Genomic DNA, 18198 nt, shown 5'->3' on the forward strand with positions numbered 1-18198 from the left:
GGCCTGTTCCATAAAGCGAGTTTACCGAATAAACCAGACTTATGTCAGTTAGTCAGACTCATTTCTAGTTCATTCGGTTCCATAAAGCTAGCTCAACGTAGTTCGAACTTGGTTACTATGGCAACTTAGGCTGCGAAACTAATCTGGTCAGGGTCAGGCTAATTGTCCGGCTTAGACCGTGTTCTTGCTTAACTAGACGTTCAGTTCAATCAGTTCAATATGTTCAACATTGATAGAAAATCAACTTAAATAGCCTACATAGGCTACAACATTTAGCCTAATGCATTAAACGGTGATGAACAATGATTTGATATAGCCACGTAACGTATGGCTATGGTAGTTTGTGATGTCAAATGTTTAGGCATCAGGCATAGGCCTATCTCAATCTAAAATATCCGAGTATAATTATCATAGATAGTTGTTAACAATTGCAAAAATAACTTAATTCCATAGGCTACATCTATCCTCCATTTTCCCGACACAACAACCATGTTAAAAAGTTAGACTACTGGGTAATGTATTGATTAATAGTAGGCTATTTAAAACATGTCAAAAAAGTCAATTTAGATGTGTTTAGAGGGTGTCTGTTTTTTAATCAACGACGTAAAGGTCTAAAAAAGGACCTCGACCTACGTAGCCTATCGTTCACGTCAATCATGGCATGTAATTTTATTTTGATGAAGCGGTGGATGAGAGCTGTCATAGTACACGGCTTAAAGGGAACGTTCTTTCTGGAAGAAGTCACGTGGCCATGTGCATTGCTTTTGCCGTGGTGGATTGTATGATCCATATTTGACCTCTCAGGCTGCTTCAGAATAGGGTGCACACGCAATTAGCTTGACTACTTAAATATGACTTGAATTAGTAGGACTGCGTGAGCTGAAATTGTCCTTTATGGAACCGCTTTAGCACCGCTTGACTAATTAAACTTATTCAAGTCTGGTTTACATTTACATTTAGCAGACGCTCTTATCCAGAGTGACTTACAGTACGGTGAAGTGCCTTGCCCAAGGACACAACATCATTTTGCACGGCCGTGAATCGAACCAACAACCTCCTGATTAATAGCCCGACTCCCTAACCGCTCAGCCATCTGACTCCCTAGAGTCAGATGGCTCCCTGGTTTGGGACTTTAAGTTGATCTTTTTTGAGCTGCCTTCATGGAACAGGCCCCTGATCCTTCATTTTATGTTGTACTTTTGATATGCACAGGGCTTTCAAGTCTCATGCATTTGCCGTGAGACTGCATTTCAGTCATTTCTCAAGCGCTCAGGCAACACCTTGTATTTCACACACATTTCAACAATTTCTCACGCTGAGAAGAATCAGAATAAGAATCAGCATGAGCTTTATTCGCCATGTAAGTCAATGTAAGTCACACTGTGGTCTAGCAGGCTAGACCACTAAGCAGGGTGTAGGGCAGTGCGTCACAACCGGACAGAGCAGGCAAAAGTGCGTTCAAACAAAGAAACCGATTCATTCACCAACACAAAGTATTTCAGGAAGCAAACATAATTTATTTGAAAGCAAAAAATAGGCTTCTTAAAGTCGCTCATTTGGATCCTGCCAATGGTATACACAAGATCAAAGTTCCTCTGGCATCGAACTCAGTTAGTGCCAGGTATGCTCCGCCCTGCTTGGTGTGTGGGTCCACTCTTTTGTACTCTCTCTCTCCCACACCTGAGCTCCCGCTTCAATCAAAGGGCTGAGGCAATAGGTGCGTTCGACTTCATGCAGCGCCGGCGTCGCTTGCAGCCGCCTGCAGCCCGGCTGACTTGAAGCAGCCAATGGCATTCTCAACTTCAAGGCAGCCGGCTGCAGCCGGCTGTCGGCGCCGCCGGTGCTGCCTGAAGTCGAACACACCTATTTGCACCTGTCTGCGTGGTGCATTCTGGGAGATGTAGTTCTCCTGTCAACCATCTTGTGCCATGGTAGCCACTCCTGGAGAGAAACATACCGTCCCTCTACCACACGTTCTCTCGTGATGCCACAACACAAACAAGGAATCTACTGTGGCAGGAAGGTGATGAACCACTGGTGATGTTTTTTAGACAACTATCAACTCGGCAGAAATCTGCGCCTCGTTCGAATCTTTTTTTTTACTGAAGCTGTAACCTTAATTACGGCCAAAACATTTTGAAGCCCTATACTCTTATACGATACTAATTATCAATTGGAGTATTAATGGAAAAAACGAAAAGACTACTTGAGAAAGAAGCAGACAGAAGGGTTGCATTATGCATTTGAAGGTTATACTGACAAACTGACTGAAGAACGAAATAACAACGTGAACAAATTAAGATAGCGTGGCTCATTGGCTGGTTTAATTCCCATGTGCAAGGCGGTAAATAGTGTTAAAATTTGCTGATAAATTTGCCGTTTGTTCGAAATACAAATGTAACTTCATGAATTTTGTTTTTTTATTGTGTCTGCTTAAATGTAGTGTTTTGTTGCGTGGTAATTGTCATTGTTGTGGTGGTTTACCATTGTAACCATGAGTTAAATGACTGTTACGTTTGATAAGAAGAGCTGGATTAAAGCAACATGAGACCATATGCCGGAATTAGCTTCTTTCAGCTAATAATAAGTGTCACTTTGCGAGGGCCCCCGTTCTCGTCAAGTGATGCAAGATCGGTGGCATTGGAGGGGCCCCTAAACATATAAATATTATATTAAATCATAGTAAATGGACATTTATTAAGTTTACTTCTTTAAGTACTTACATTAATTGAAAGTGCACTTGAAAGTATTCCAAAGTATATTTTGAAGTACTTTAGGAAGTATACTTCATGAACTGAAAGTGCACTACACATGTTACTTTAGAGTATTCAAAGGTATACTTTGAAGTACTTTAGGAAGTATACTTCATGAACTGAAAGTGCACTACACATGTTACTTTAGAGTATTCAAAGGTATACTTTGAAGTACTTTAGGAAGTATACTTCATAAACTAAAAGTGCACTACACAGGCTACTTTACAGTATTCAAAAGTAAACTTCAAATACACTATAAGTGTACTTTAAAGTGTACTAAATGACCTAAGAGTGGGCCAATTCAGTTTACTTAAATAAGTACACTGCTAGTATACTTTAGGTACCATGATAATAGTATACTTTTTATAATTAAGTATACTTACAAATTAAACTTGAAGTATACTTCTTTTTTGTAAGGGTTCTCAGCGTGAGAAGTGGTTGAAATGCGTGAGAGATACAAGGTGTTGCGTGAGAGTGTGATAAAATGGTTGAAATGCGTGAGTCTCACAGCAAATGGGTGGGACTTGAGAGCCCTGTGTAATGCAAGCCTGTTACATGAGACATTGTAATGTATTTGGGGTGCATTCAATTTGACTCGTTGTTGGCACTGATCGGATCCCTCCTTACGGTGGGTTGAACAAATCAAGAGTACCAGAGAATCTGACAGTGTTTGGTAACAGTACTCAACCCTAGTGTGATAATTATCCAACAGTCTTGCCATTGCATTTCCTGATTAACATTTTAGTCAGTCAGTCATTTAGCAGACGCTCTTATCCAGAGCGACTTACACTAAGTACAAGGACATTCCCCCGAGGCAAGTAGGGTGAAATGCCTTGCCCAAGGACACAACGTCATTTAGCACGGCCGGGAATCGAACCGGCGACCTTCAGATTACCAGCCCGATTCCCTAACCGCTCAGCCACCTGACTCCAAGGGAGTAAGGGAGTTTGATCATGTGAATGCCAGTTCAGTTCCTCTCCTCCCATGTGAGGCTAATGCCCCATCTGGTGCTGAATCAGCGAAACGTTTTGCGCTGGGGTAACTTGACCTAGTGATCTTGTCTGCCATGAATGTGACCCTCATGACTGTGAAGCCTTCATACAACCTCTGATGTAATCAAGTTTGCCACAGGCTGAAGCTGAAGAAGCCCCTGCTGGAAACAAACCACAGGAAATGCCAGCATGCAAGCCTGCATAACTCTGTTTCATGTGTTTTACAGGGAGATATAGAAGGAGATGCAGAGCCCAATGACAGGAAGGTGAGTGAGATCTATTGTCCTACTCATCACTACATAACTACACAGAGACTCATGACCACATCTCTGTGGTTGTGTTCTAGGGACAGCTCACGTAAATAACCAATGTTCTTGACTGGACCATTCCCTTCTGTACGTTCAGAAGTTGATTTATCCTGATGACTTTTTAAGTACGCATTCACGTTTTTGAGAAACTTCCAGCAACACTTGTTTGCATTGTTAGCGTTGCTAATGGAAACAGATGGGTCCAGTTAGCAAGTGATTGCTGCTATTCATCTTCGACATAGTGAGCTACTATTGCAGCATTCGCCCACAGCCTGGGATAGGGATAAGTATGGAGATAGGGATAGGATTTGGGTTAGGGACATGGATAGAGATTGAGGTGGAGGTAGAGAAAGAGCTTGGGCTGAAGCTGGGGTGGTGGCTGATTCTTTGTTTATAAATGTGTGTGGGTGCATGTTCATGAATCTGTACACAAATGTCTGTATTAGTGTTCTACGAAACTCCGTCTTACTGCTTACCTATGAGTCGTGGATCTCAGTGAACTTTTTACACCAAGGACAGGATAAGAGACAACGTGAAACCAAAGCACCATGGCAATGTACTCATTAGCATAAACACTTGTATCAACATCATTGTGTTAATGTTGTGCTGAGGAGCCATCTGGAGCAGGGGGGCTGCCCTATCATTGAAGGCCAGAATAATGATCCGAAATTGAGGAATTCTCTGGGAAGTGGATGTCAGCCCCCTATTTTATCCCCGGCACCTCTGGCAGCAATTACAATAAGCCCAGCTTGGCAGGAGAGACCGAGAAGAGGGGTGCATGTGTGTGTGTGTGATTGTCTGTGTCTGTGTTTGCTGGTGAGTGTGTTTTCTTGTTTGTTTGTGTGTGCGCGTGTGTGTTTGGTTAAAGACAAGCGCTGCCATGGACACGCTCAAGCTGATTCTTGTTCGTCTCTTATCTTCACCACCATCTGTGTTGTCCTGGCGTGGTCCAAATCTACAGCATTCTACTGTTTTGTTGGCACATACCTAATATCCTGATGCAGCTAATGTAATTGGAGCTGATAAAATCAATGTATTTGTTTTTTGTGTAGTGATTCATTGTGATAACAACCTTGTGTTTCTGTCAAGAGAAGAAATGTAGCCATGTTTTAGATATGCTCTCTCTGAGACTCAAGTTACTATGGTAATCCCTTACAAAAAAGAAGTATATAAAAGTATACTATACGTATACTAAAATATGGATAGTACACTTTTAATTCACTTTTGATATACTTTTGAGAAGTATACTTAGAAAATTGTTCACTTTTGATATACTTTTAAGAAGTATACTTAGAAAATTGTTCACTTTTGATATACTTATAAGTATGCTTTGAAAATAGTTCACTTTTGTTAGAAGTATAATTAGAAAATAGTTCACTTTTGCTAGAAGTATAATTAGAAAATAGTTCACTTTTGGTGTACTTTCAAGTATGCTTTGAAAATAGTTCACTTTTGATATACTTTTAGGTATGCTTTGAAAATAGTTCACTTTTGATGTACTTTCAAGTATGCTTTGAAAATAGTTCACTTTTGATATACTTTTAAGAAGTATGCTTAGAAACAGAAAATGGTATACATTTCTTCTGGAGTAGGATGTACGTTTTCTATTATTATACAGCAAAAACAGTAATAATAGTAATAATTTTAAAGTACATTACAAGTTACATTTTTTAGATCCATCTCATTCTAATTATTCATGTCTATGAAAATCTATTATGCATTGCACATTGAATCTTTTTTGGTACTGAAGCTGTAACCTTAATTACTGCTAAAACATTCTGAAGCCCTATAATCTTATACTAATAATTATCAATTGGAGTATTAATGGGAAAAAAAAGAAAAAAGCTACTTGAGAAAGAAGCAGACAGAAGGGTTGCATTATGCATTTGAAGGTTATACTGTCAAACTGACTGAAGAACGAAATAACGACGTAAAAAAATGAAGATAGCGTTGGCTGCTCATTGGCTGGTCTATTCCCTTGATGCAAGGCGGTAAATAGTGTTAAAATTTGCTGATAAGTTTGCCGTTTGTTCGAAATACAAATGTAACTTCATGAATTTCGTTTTTTAAATGTGTCTGCTTAGAATGTAGTGTTTTGTTGCGTGGTCATTGTTGTGGTGGTTTACCATTGTAACCATGAGTTAAATTACTGTTACGTTTCATAAGAAGAGCTGGATTCTTAAAACATCAACGCTTGCGCAGTGAATAGCTTCTTTCAACTAAGAAACAATGTAACTTTGCAAGGGCCCCCGTTCTCGCTAAGTGACTTATAGTTTGAGGGGCTCCTAAACATTATAATATATTAGTAAGTAATAGTAACATTTTATTTATTACGTTTATTTCTTGAAGTACTTACATTAATTGAAAGTGCACTTAAAAGTATTGCAAAGTATACTTTGAGGCTCTTCAGGAAGTATACTTCATGAACTGAAAATGCACTACACAGGTTACTTTAAAGTATTCCAAGGTATACTTTTAAGTACTTTGGGAAGTATACTTTATGAACTGAAAGTGCACTACACAGGTTACTTTAGAGTATTCCAAGGTATACTTTTAAGTACTTTAGGAAGTATACTTGATGAACTGAAAGTGCACTACACAGGCTACTTTACAGTATTCAAAAGTAAACCTTGAAATACACTATAAGTGTACTTTAAAGTGTACTAAGTGACCTAAAAAGTGGGCCAATTCAGTTTACTTAGTACAAAAATAGTATATAAATAAGTACACTGCTAGTATACTTTAAGTAACATGATAATAGTATACTCTTTATACTAAGTATACTTACAAAATAAACTTGAAGTATACTTCTTTTTTGTAAGGGATAGTATGATAGGATGGCCCCCCTTGTGGTAACATGGTAGGACGATGGTGGACGAATGCTCACTATGGAGGTAGGATGGTTTAAATTTACAATTATATTTATTCATTTAGCAGACGCTTTTATCCAAAGCTACTTACAAAAAAGAAAGTGGTTACTAAGGTAGTAAGGTGGTTACTATGCTAATAACTTAGGTAGGCAGGTCACTATGGTGGTGACATGGTAGTATGGTTCCTATGGTGGGAGGATGGTCACTATGCTGGTAGGTTGGTCATTTAGTCACTATCTCTTCCATTCATTAATTGGTCCATATACTCATCAACCTATCCATCATCATTCAACCATCCATTTTAATACACATCTATTTGTCTACCCATCCATCCATTCATCCACCCATCCATCTACTCATTCATCCATCCATGTATGTGTGTGTGTCAGAGGGCAGGGATCGAAAGGAGCAGGGCACTGGGGAATGAACATGAAGGCACACCAGAGGAACTAGAATATGCAGGCATGTGTCCTCTGTCAGCTCTGAAACAGTGATGAGTGGAAGACACACATCGACAAGGACCAGGCACACGCACACAGGTGCAGATCTGACCTAAATGAGAGGGAGACGGTGTTTGTGTGTTTGAGATAGACTGACGGCAAATTGATAGAAAGTCTAAAAATGAGACATACTGTAGATGCGGAGAGAGAAATATAGGGAGAGGGGGGGGGGGAGAAAAAGTCATAGAGAAGGGGAGTCTGAGAGATAAATAGATATATAAATATGCTCTGAGTCACACACAGAGAGAGACAAACAAGGAGAGACAGAAAGAAAGTCAGAGAGGCAGAGAGAGATCTGGGCTGTGGACTTAGTTGACCTTTCGAGTCCAGAGGGGGAGAGATAAGAGATAGGACAAGACCAGGATGACTGTCTGCTGGCTGAACCTCTGCAGAAAGTTTAGTGAAACGATGTATGCAGGTCTCTCTGAGACGATAACTATCATGGTGTCTGGGTTACATGAGGTTCCCTCCAGTGAAGACACAGTGTATATGAAACAAATAGGATTACATTGTATCAGCATAGAATAGGTTGAGTAATACTCTTGTTTTGGATGTACAGAAATGAGTTTATGAAGCCACAGGATTCTAGAGGGATACATTAGCGAGACTGATAGACTGACACTAGAATGTGCGTATGTGTGTGTACACAGTATATAAATACTTGTATGTATGTGTATGCAGTATGTAAAGCTGTGTGTGTGTATTTGGGCCCTGTGGTGGACAGTGTTACAGGAATGTGTGTGTGGATCATCTTACAATAAGCTGACGTGTGTGTCTTGGCTTTAAGAAATTGTTGCAGGTCATCGAGGTTGTGTGACTTGTACCATATATGTTCCACTACCCACATATTGTACATGTCACTGGCTACACTTAATATGTCCAGTCTAGAGTTACAGTATTCCAGTTCAAGTTTTTGCAAAGCCTAGTAGTGACACAAGTTTAGTGGCATATGTTCAAGTATACATTTATGGTTTGATATGGGACCAGTGTGAAACCCTCCACCCACTCCCACACAGACACACTACACACTCACATATTCACACACACCAAGCTCCCATACACACACCACACACACACACACATAGACACACATTGAAGACGGGTGCTAGACTATGTGACAGAAGGGGAGGACAGTGACATTGACATACATTCAGAGCTGGATCGAAAACACAGCTGTGTCTCCCTCATACTGTACACTGTGTTCTCACCCTCTCCCCTCCATCCCTCTCCATCTCTTTACAGCCTCACACCTTGTAGTTCTCTTTCACCTAGCAGCTCTCTCTCTTTCTTTTTTTACACTCTCTTTCTCCCTCCCTCTCTCTCTCTGGGCCTCATGTACTAACGCTTTTGCACCCACTTCAGGCGTATTTGTTTTGCAATTTGCGCATAAAAGCATGGCGAGGAATGTACAAACATGCCGCACTGAGGTTAAAGCGCAGACTGCCTGTCACGGGAACTGAAAATGGCAAATTGCGCTTTTCCGTGTCATGCAAATGCATTCACGGGAGGGTCAAGGGGAAAATGGGAGTTTCCCATAAAGAGATGGGAGGGGATGCGTAAAGTGCGCCAAATCCTGTATTCCGCGGTATGTACAAAAAACGCCCGTGAAAGTGCGCCTCTATTTTGCGGTGAAAATTCTGCACCTCTTAAAAGCAGGTGTAAACCTGGATGCACGCGGGTTCCCTGGCATATGCCTCCTGGTGAAACGGCAGCAGTAATCCGAGCAAGACGAAGACATAGGCCGAGAAGATGATATGAAAGGATTTTTGCCACCAGGATCACACTTTTTCAGTTGAGTGAACACGAAATCATTACGCGTTACAGATTAAGCAGCCATGCAATATTGCAGTTACTAGAATTTGTAATTTCGGTCCAGATTGAATTTTTTTGTGTCGGTGTGGAATTCCGGCCTTGTATAATATTTAAATTCGCTGTTACTTCATGAACAAGCACATACATTACATTTACATTTAGTCATTTAGCAGACGCTCTTATCCAGAGCGACTCACAGTAAGTACAGGGACATTCCCCCGAGGCAAGTAGGGTGAAGTGCCTTGCCCAAGGACGCAACGTCATTTTGCACGGCCGGGAATCGAACCAGGAACCTTCTGATTAATAGCCCGACTCCCTAACCGCTAAGCCATCTGACCCCCTGACATACATTTCGTTATCACTAAATCTTTTGGACTTTTAAAGTCTGTTTTGACTTTGGTGGCTGATCCTTGATAGAAAGAGAGAAGGAGGCCCATTAAATTGCACGTTTAAATGCTCGCCATTTACGGTATAGTGGGCGGAGAAAGGCGCTGATTACCCGATGAACTGCAGGTTTCGTAAGTACGACGTAAACTGAAGTATCACAGCGTGCGCAATCTGCGGGTTGGCCATTGCGCTAATAACACTACGTTTGCAAATGTACGTACATGAGGCGCTCTGTCTCTCTCATCCCTATGCCTGAGTACTGCTCCCTGTCATTTCCACAGTTGCATACCTGGCATCTGTCGGTTTTTGAGGGTAAGAGGGGGGGGGGGATGAGGCAGGGGGTGGAGAGCAGTAGGGGGTAGACTGGCTTCAAGAAATTGCACCCTGGCAACCTATATTTGCCCTCCATGACTCATCCACACACACATACATGCGCACACATCCACACACATGTGGTAATGCACACTTGACGGTTGGAAGGTCAACCATCTGCTCTCAGTGTCTCACAGTGACCATGTTTACCTTGTGTGGACCTGAGGTGGATACCACTCACTGATTGGTCAGCTTGGGTCAGAGAGGTCCAATTATCAGCAGTTGATATCTACCTGCTGAGCTGGGCTCTATACATCACTACGTCACTTACACTTTTTTGAACTTCTGTATTTTTCTTGTTTTCCTATGTCTGTCTCAGCTCTTGTATGAGGAGTGGGCCAGTTACAGTGTCTTTTACAAGTACCAGCCCATCGGCCTGGTCAGGTAGGACTTCAATTGAAGTGTGAATCAAATCAATAAAAATGTCATATTAATACACACTGTTAATACTATTGTCTGATTGTCAGCTGCCGGTCATAGGTAACATACTGTAGACCGACAGTCATGTCCTTTGTGAAGTAGCATTAGTGGTATGGTGGCATTAGTAGTCTGGTATTATAAGTACTGTAGTCTGATAGTAGTAGTAGTCTGTTAGTATTACAGTAGTCTAGTAGTATTAGTAGTCTGGCAGTATTAGTAGTGTGATAGTAGGAATACTATAATCTGATAGTAGAAGTAGTCTGTTAGTATTACAGTAGTCTAGTAGTATTAGTAGTCTGGCAGTATTAGTAGTGTGATAGTAGAAATACTATAATCTGGTAGTAGTATTAGTCTCTTAGTATTACAGTAGTCTATTATTATAAGTAGTCAGATGGGGTCAGATGGCTGAGCGGTAAGGGAATCGGGCTATTAATCAGAAGATTGCCCGTTTGATTCCTGGCCGTGCAAAATGACGTTGTGTGCAAGGCACTTCACCCTACTTGCCTCGGGGGGAATGTCCCTGTACTTACTGTAAGTCACTCTGGTTGTAGAAGTTATGTGGTCTGTAAGCAGTAGTCTGGTAGTATAAGTAACTGTGGTCTGGCAGTATTTGTAGTCTGGTAGTAGAAGTACTGTAGTAGAAGTAGTCTGGTAGGATTAGTTTATACCTCTGTCCTCCTCCAGAGTTCTCCTTCACTGTGACTAAGAGCTGATGTCCTGATAGCCTTTCTCCTGTCCCTTCCTAGGAAGTATTTTGGGGAGAAGATCGGCCTGTACTTTGCCTGGCTGGGCCTCTACACCCAGATGCTGATTCCCGCCTCTGTGGTTGGTGTCATTGTCTTCCTGTACGGCTGTGCCACCGTCGACGACAACATTCCCAGGTCAGAGATCAAAATATTGCCCCTGTAATTGGATGTCTTATGTTTGGGACTTGTTGTGTAGTATGTTGGCTACAAGGAAGTGTTAAACATCCCATGACATGCTGTTTTTGGATGCTTTTATATAGGCCTTAGTGGCCCCCTTATACTGTATCTGAAGTATTTTTCCAGAAATTCAGCCTTGGTGCAGAATTACAGCCACTAAGAGCTGTCCCACAATGAGCTTCTCTCAGGACATACCGTTTCTGTGTCTGTAGCTTTAAATGTTATGAGGAAGAAAGAGGCGGGGCTAACTGCCATGCTTCGGTCATTTGCAAGCCATGATGTCTCTCGAGGAAAAAACTATATCGTGCTTGCACCGTCGTAGCTCATTTGCTCATTGGTGGGCCAAATTCTCTTTGCGGGCAAAGCAGAGAAAGGGGAGGTAACCTTCCCTATTATGACATCATAATAGGAACATTTTCAAAACCGAGCGTTTGAGCTTTCATTTTCTCAAAGGCGGAGAAGAATACCCAGGGCTTGGTTTACACCTATCGAAATTTCTAGCCACTGGAGGACCGGAGGCAGGCTAGGGGAACTCATATTAATGTTAAATAACCTCCTAAAGTGAAAATTTCATGTCATAGGACCTTTAATGTCCACCTATGGATACATGGGTAGCTCACCATACATTTACCAAACTGTTCCCTGACTCAGTTTCATCCTGACACTGTCATTAGGACTCCTAGTTGCATATCAACTGATCTGCATTAAAATATTTCTCTAACCCTGAATGTACTGATGAAGACACTACAGGTAACATTTAGTTACATGAGTCCCCTAGGAAAACTAAAAAGGTAAAAAACATACAAACAAGTAAAATATATGAACATTAACCATTATTATGACATTGAGAGACATACTTAGAATAAACCATTGTTTTATATTATATCTTATAACATTGATATCCATCACTAAAAGGCTTTTTACCCAGCCAGGTTCCTCAGCCAGTTTTAAGACTGCTCTAAGACTGCTTTAAGACTGTATCCTAGCCTTCTCTGTCCTAGCCTCTTCTATCCTAGCTTCCTTGGTCCTAGCCTCCTCTCTCCTAGCCTCTTTTCTCCTAGCCTACTCTGTCCTCACCTGCTCCATCTGAGCCTCCTCCATCTTGGCTTCCTCTATCCTAACCTCCTCGGTCCTCTATCCTGGCTCCATGGCTTACAACTAACCTCTTAAATAATCCCACTCTTCCTGAAGGCATAAATAATGTAGTTTTAATAAAGTATTGATGTGGTGGAGGTGGCTCTCTCTCCTCCTCTCCCCTTCTCCTCCCCTTCTTCCTCCTACTCCTCTCCCTCCTTCCCTCTTTCCTCTCCTTCCCCTTCTCCTCCTCCTTCCTATCCTTCTCCCCATCTCCCCTTTTCACCCCCCCCCCCCCCCCCCCCGCCTCCTGTCCCCCACGGGCAGTCGCTGCCAAGCTCAGAGCAGGATGTGCGCTTCGCTGCAGACGATCTGATTTGTGATGTTCAACATCTGGCGAAGCAGCGAGAAGCAGCTTCCCCCTGGTTCTCATCTCCGCCAGGATATTTAGACGTGGTGGTTTGGCTTAAGGTGGCGGGACAGGCCGCTGGTGTGGATCCACATAGCACCTAGTAGATCAAACTGACGCAAGACCTGACTTCTACCACCCGCTCACACCAACAACAAAAAAGCACCTTTGGGACCTCAATGCAGAAACCAGAGACAATGTGTTTTTATTCAAAGCAGATATGGTAACTGTATTATTAACCAGTGGTTCTCTGAAGAGGCAATTAGGAAAAGAGAGGATGTAATTGATGGTGTTCATGTTTGTGCCCTAACTACACCTCCATCTCCGTCTCTCTCCCGCTCTCACTTTCTCTCCCTCTCTTTCTCTATCCCCATCCTCTTCTTTCTCTCCCTCTCTCTATCTCCCTCTCTAGCATGGAGATCTGCCACAGTAACAACAACATCACCATGTGCCCACTGTGTGATCAGGTGTGCAGCTACTGGGACCTGAGCACAGCCTGTGCCACAGCCAGGGCCAGCCATCTCTTCGACAACCCTGCCACTGTCTTCTTCTCCATCTTCATGGCTCTCTGGGGTAAGAGAAGGCCTGGCCCTGACCCTAAAACATGACAACCCTAAACCTAAGCAGAAAACTACATTTTAACCTATAGCTTGATAGGTATGGCTGTTTCTGTGAACAAAACAAAACATTATGATAAAGTGTTCACAGAAACAGCTGTGAAGTTCAAATACCAATACTTTTAACAATACACTACTAGTAGCTTGGTGGATTGACAGAGAGCGTTTATTTATTTTTTACGTGTTGAATAAAGATTTGTAGACTCTTAACAGTATAGTTAAGCACCTTTCAACAGTAAATTGTGGCACCTTGTCTCACATCTTCTGATTTTAGATTTAATTCATTTTTTGTTTGGAAAGATTAGAATAAAACTAAATCAACCATGATGCATATGCTGATATTGTGATACAGCTTAAGTTAGCTCTGTAATATAGATTGGATCATTACTGTGGTGTAAACATAGTGTATCAATGTAAAACTTCTGCCAAGAGCTTTCTGCAGTCCAACCGTGTGTGCATTTCACTAAACAATTAGACATCTTCTCTCATTTCCTCTCATCTTTCCATCTGCTCCCTGTTTAGTTACTTTTTTCTGCTGTTGAATCTTTCTATCACTCTCTTTCTTTTATTAATTTCCTCCATCTCTCTCCATTTCTTTCTTACACTCATTTCCTCTCTGTCTCTTTCTCTCTCCCACTCACTTCCTCCCTTTCTATCTGTGTCTATCTAGCAATGCTAAGCCATGCACAAGATCCTGTACTTTCTATGGCTGTGTGGGTTAACTTATGAAGGCTTCCTGTACGAAGGGCCTGTTAGCTGGTACATTCCTTAGCTCTGCTCAGTGTCCCAGTCCTCAGATGGGAGGCTGGATGTCACTGAGTGGAGCACTGAAGCCATTGGGTCTAACTCACTATTTATTTTGCGGTATGATTTTACCACTGTGTGTGTTTATGGATTATTTTTAGTCATGAATGTTATCGTGAGCCAGAAAGCGATACGAGATATGAATGTAGTTTATATCAATCTAAACTGCCTCTAACTGTTGTGTAAGCAATGCAGCAGTGATGTCACTGAGGTTGATGAGTAGAGGGAGGCAGGGCAGCACGGAGCAGGGCTTCTATTGGTTAGCCCTGGGAAGTCTCCAAGGAGACCGTTGATCTCCTTGATATGAACATTAACCATTATTATGACATTGAGAGACATACTTAGAATAAACCATTGTTTTATATCTTATAACATTGATATCCATCACTAAAAGTCTTTTTACCCAGCCAGGTTCCTCAGCCAGTTTTAAGACTGCTCTAAGACTGCTTTAAGACTGTATCCTAGCCTTCTCTGTCCTAGCCTCTTCTATCCTAGCTTCCTTGGTCCTAGCCTCCTCTCTCCTAGCCTCTTTTCTCCTAGCCTACTCTGTCCTCACCATTGATCTCACACCAAATTGAGTAATATGAAGCGTTTGTACTTGGTACATCTATTTCCCTGCTCCTAACCTCCTCCTCCTGCTCCTCACATAGAACAGTTTAGGGCTTCAGAGACTAGGTGTTACAGGTATTCCAGGCCCTATTCTGCTTGTCACTGTCCCCTCAAGATCCTACTGTACCTTTAACATAGCCTCTGCACACAACGTTCCTGTTACAGGCTCATTTAGTTCCTCATCCTTCATACTTGGCCATTTATTACTTTGGTAATTAACAAGTTAATAATTTATCTTCACAATCCTAATTATAGCACCGTTACCCTCTCCACATGATGGTTTTGGGTTAGTTTTGGATTTTGTAATTGGAAGTGCCATTCTAACTAATTTAACCTGTTCTCCAAGCTGTCTACACTATCCTGCTAATAAAGTAATGAAGATGACCACAGTAAGATGTGTTACACAAACAGGCCTAAGATAAGATACAGCAGGACATGATAGAAGCACCAATACCAAAAACACACCAACCATATCTCTTACTCAGAGATGAGAATCCAAATTGGCTCTCTATTTAAAGATAAAACTGTGTGTGTGCTAACCTGTTAAGCTGAAACCAAGGCTGCAGGTCTAAGAGGTTAGTCACCACTGCATCCTGTCACCAGACCACCTCTGTTGTACTGTCATGCCTCTGAAGATGTACTGGCTGTGTCTTGTAGCAGCCATGTTTATGGAGCACTGGAAGAGGAGGCAGATGAGGCTGAACTATGAGTGGGACCTGACGGGCTTCGAGGAAGAGGAGGTGAGCAAGACTGTGTAGTCATACATTTACATTTATTCATTTAGCAGACGCTTTTATCCAAAGCGACTTCCAAGAGAGAGCTTTACAAAAGTGCATAGGTCAATGATCATAAACAATGAGATAGCCCACATTGTGGGTAGCCAAAACATGAAGCGTACATTGTGAAAAGCAAAAAAGTGCCAATGGGAAGAAACATAAGAGCATGTAGTTAAACAAGTTACAACTAGAGGGTACAATTTCTGGGGAAATTTAGTTATTTCTGTATATTTTATATAAAAATGCATACTTATTATTTATGAAGATTGCATAGATTTAAAAGCATAGATTTGTTGCTGCTCATTTACATACCTAGCTATATGTTTGGCACCAACATTGTGTATGTAGTGCATACATTGAAAGAGTTTTAAGGGTGGGAAAATAGGTGGGCTAAGTAGAGCTACCACAGCCTAGTTTCACATTTCAACCACGTTTCCTGCGATAACAGAACAGATGTTGAGGTTAGTAGTCTAATAGTTTCACCAATTGAAAAACGAATCTGGGACTTGATTTAGGTAAGGAGAGCATATTCTGTCTCCGTTTGTCTGACCTAGGTTAAACCGCGGTAGATTTTTTCTTCTTCAGTGTCTCGCGTACAGCGTTGCAGTCAGCTACACTGGTTTAAAATGACAGGTAATGATAATTTCACCAACAAATCGTTTACTTGTAATGTAATGTCGTAATAAATCCAAAAACAAACATTTATTTGTGAGGAATGTTTATTTTAACGATTGAAAACAGATCACATACCGCTGTCCTATCACGAAACAAGGGCTAATGTCATGACTCTAACACCCAGTGAACGCCTAGTAGGCCTACTGTAGACTACCGTTTCCGAAAATAGATGTACTAGCTTAATAATATCAGAGTATATCATATTGTAGCCTACATTACATTTCATAATTGTGTTTTTTATCACATTGTTAAATGAGTAAATAGTTATCACCCTGGCCTCTTTGCTTGTGGCGTTTCTGCAGCTGTTTTGCAGTTTTAGGTAACCCTAACCCTAGTTAGCCTAGCTATCTCCCAGAAATTAACGAGCTGCTAAACTAATGTTCCACTACATGTAGTCACTCGTGTGATTGAAACGTTAGTGACTGCGGCTATCAAGCTAATTAGCTTCACTTTTTGCCACAAAAACTTAATTTCAGCCTAAACTGTGCAACGGAACGTAAAATTGAATACAAGCAACGCAATCGCTACCAAGACGAACCTTTTGACACCAACGTTGTCTATGTAGTCCAAATATTAAGGTATCCTTAGGGGTGAAAAAATAAAAATAAAAATAAATATACACTAGAGAGGGTACAATTTCTGCCCTCTGCTGACATCCTGAATAAGTGGACCAGAGTGACTGTCAAGCTCGTGGGAGCAACTTCCGGGTCACAACACAAAAATCTACGCAAAATTGTGAACGATTTCCACACACTATTTTAATTCCCGATTTCCATGTTTAAGCACATCAAAGAAAATCAGATAACGGGTCTTTTTTTCGTTTTATGTTTTCTATTATCGAAACAAAAAACGGAAAATGGGTAGTTTTACGTTTTCCTATTTCTAAATGGTAGTCGGGAAACCGCTCGTTTCCCGATTTTGGTTTTCTTATTTCAAAACGATAATCCTTTGGCCGCAAAGTACACGGACCATCGACAACAGCTGCCGCAATCGTCAACGGAGGCTGACGGGGCTCTCACGTAGCAAACAAATCAAAGTTTTTACAGCAACCTACATTACAATCTCACCACCTGGCAGTCTTCACAATAGTCATATCGTCATAACATTGCCATCCTTCTGTTTTTTGGTGTAGAATTGACCGAACTATAAAATTACGAAAATACTACTATGACGCTTTCTAGCATGGCTGCCGCCTAAAGGCCGATATATGCTTCTGCGTTTTTCAAAAAACGGCCACATGGGAACGCCCTCGTCTCCGTGGAACGCCCTCTACGAGCTCTCCGTCAGCCCTCGGAGAGCCCCGGAGAGCTCGACGTGCACCTCCTGAATTTTCTAACTATCCGTTGTAATTTCGGAGAGCGACGGAGAGCTACGGAGACCCCCTTGGCTGTGATTGATCAGTATTAAGAACCGCTTGCGTCAGGGGCGGGGTTGCCGTGATAAACAGGACGAACAGAATCCTTTGACCGCCATTGCTGTAAGTTTTCACAATTCATATTTCAGCTAAACAGTACATGTAAATCAGCATCTGAATTCAAATGTGATGAGAAATGGGCAGTGTAGTTGCTGAAAATGTGCGTATTTTATTGATGAAACGGCTAATTTGTAAATTTTCTCCGACTTCTCGATAACCTAGGTAAATAAACACTCCACGACGACTTACAAAAAACCGTTGCGCCACCTACTCTTCTGCATCTCCGTTTACGTATGGGCGGGCGCACGGATACGCACGGATACGGACGTTTTATCCATGCGTCGTTGCTAACGTGTGCTGATGTTGTGACGTAGGCTAGCACTGAGTTCCCTTTGTTGACAGAAAGCACTTTTTGCCACAAAAACGTAATTTCAACTTACACCATGCAACGGAATGTAAATATAAAAATTCAAGCAACTCAAT

At 41.6% G+C, this 18198-nt stretch overlaps 1 protein-coding gene across 4 annotated transcripts in view; it reads left to right on the top strand.

Moving 5' to 3' along the window:
- Positions 1-18198, top strand: part of LOC134021066 (anoctamin-1-like) — a 54385-nt gene that overhangs the window by 20392 nt on the left and 15795 nt on the right. For 3 of the 4 annotated variants that reach the window (XM_062461520.1, XM_062461523.1, XM_062461521.1), the window contains 5 exons: positions 3973-4011; positions 10314-10378; positions 11161-11295; positions 13233-13393; positions 15508-15590. In XM_062461520.1, coding sequence (XP_062317504.1) covers positions 3973-4011; positions 10314-10378; positions 11161-11295; positions 13233-13393; positions 15508-15590 — 483 coding nt within the window. Of the gene's footprint in view, positions 1-3972; positions 4012-10313; positions 10379-11160; positions 11296-13232; positions 13394-15507; positions 15603-18198 lie in introns of all 4 variants that reach the window. The other variant, XM_062461522.1, reaches the window with a different exon arrangement.

Source organism: Osmerus eperlanus, chromosome 5, assembly GCF_963692335.1.
Source record: "Osmerus eperlanus chromosome 5, fOsmEpe2.1, whole genome shotgun sequence".
Classification (NCBI taxonomy): Eukaryota; Metazoa; Chordata; class Actinopteri; order Osmeriformes; family Osmeridae; genus Osmerus; species Osmerus eperlanus.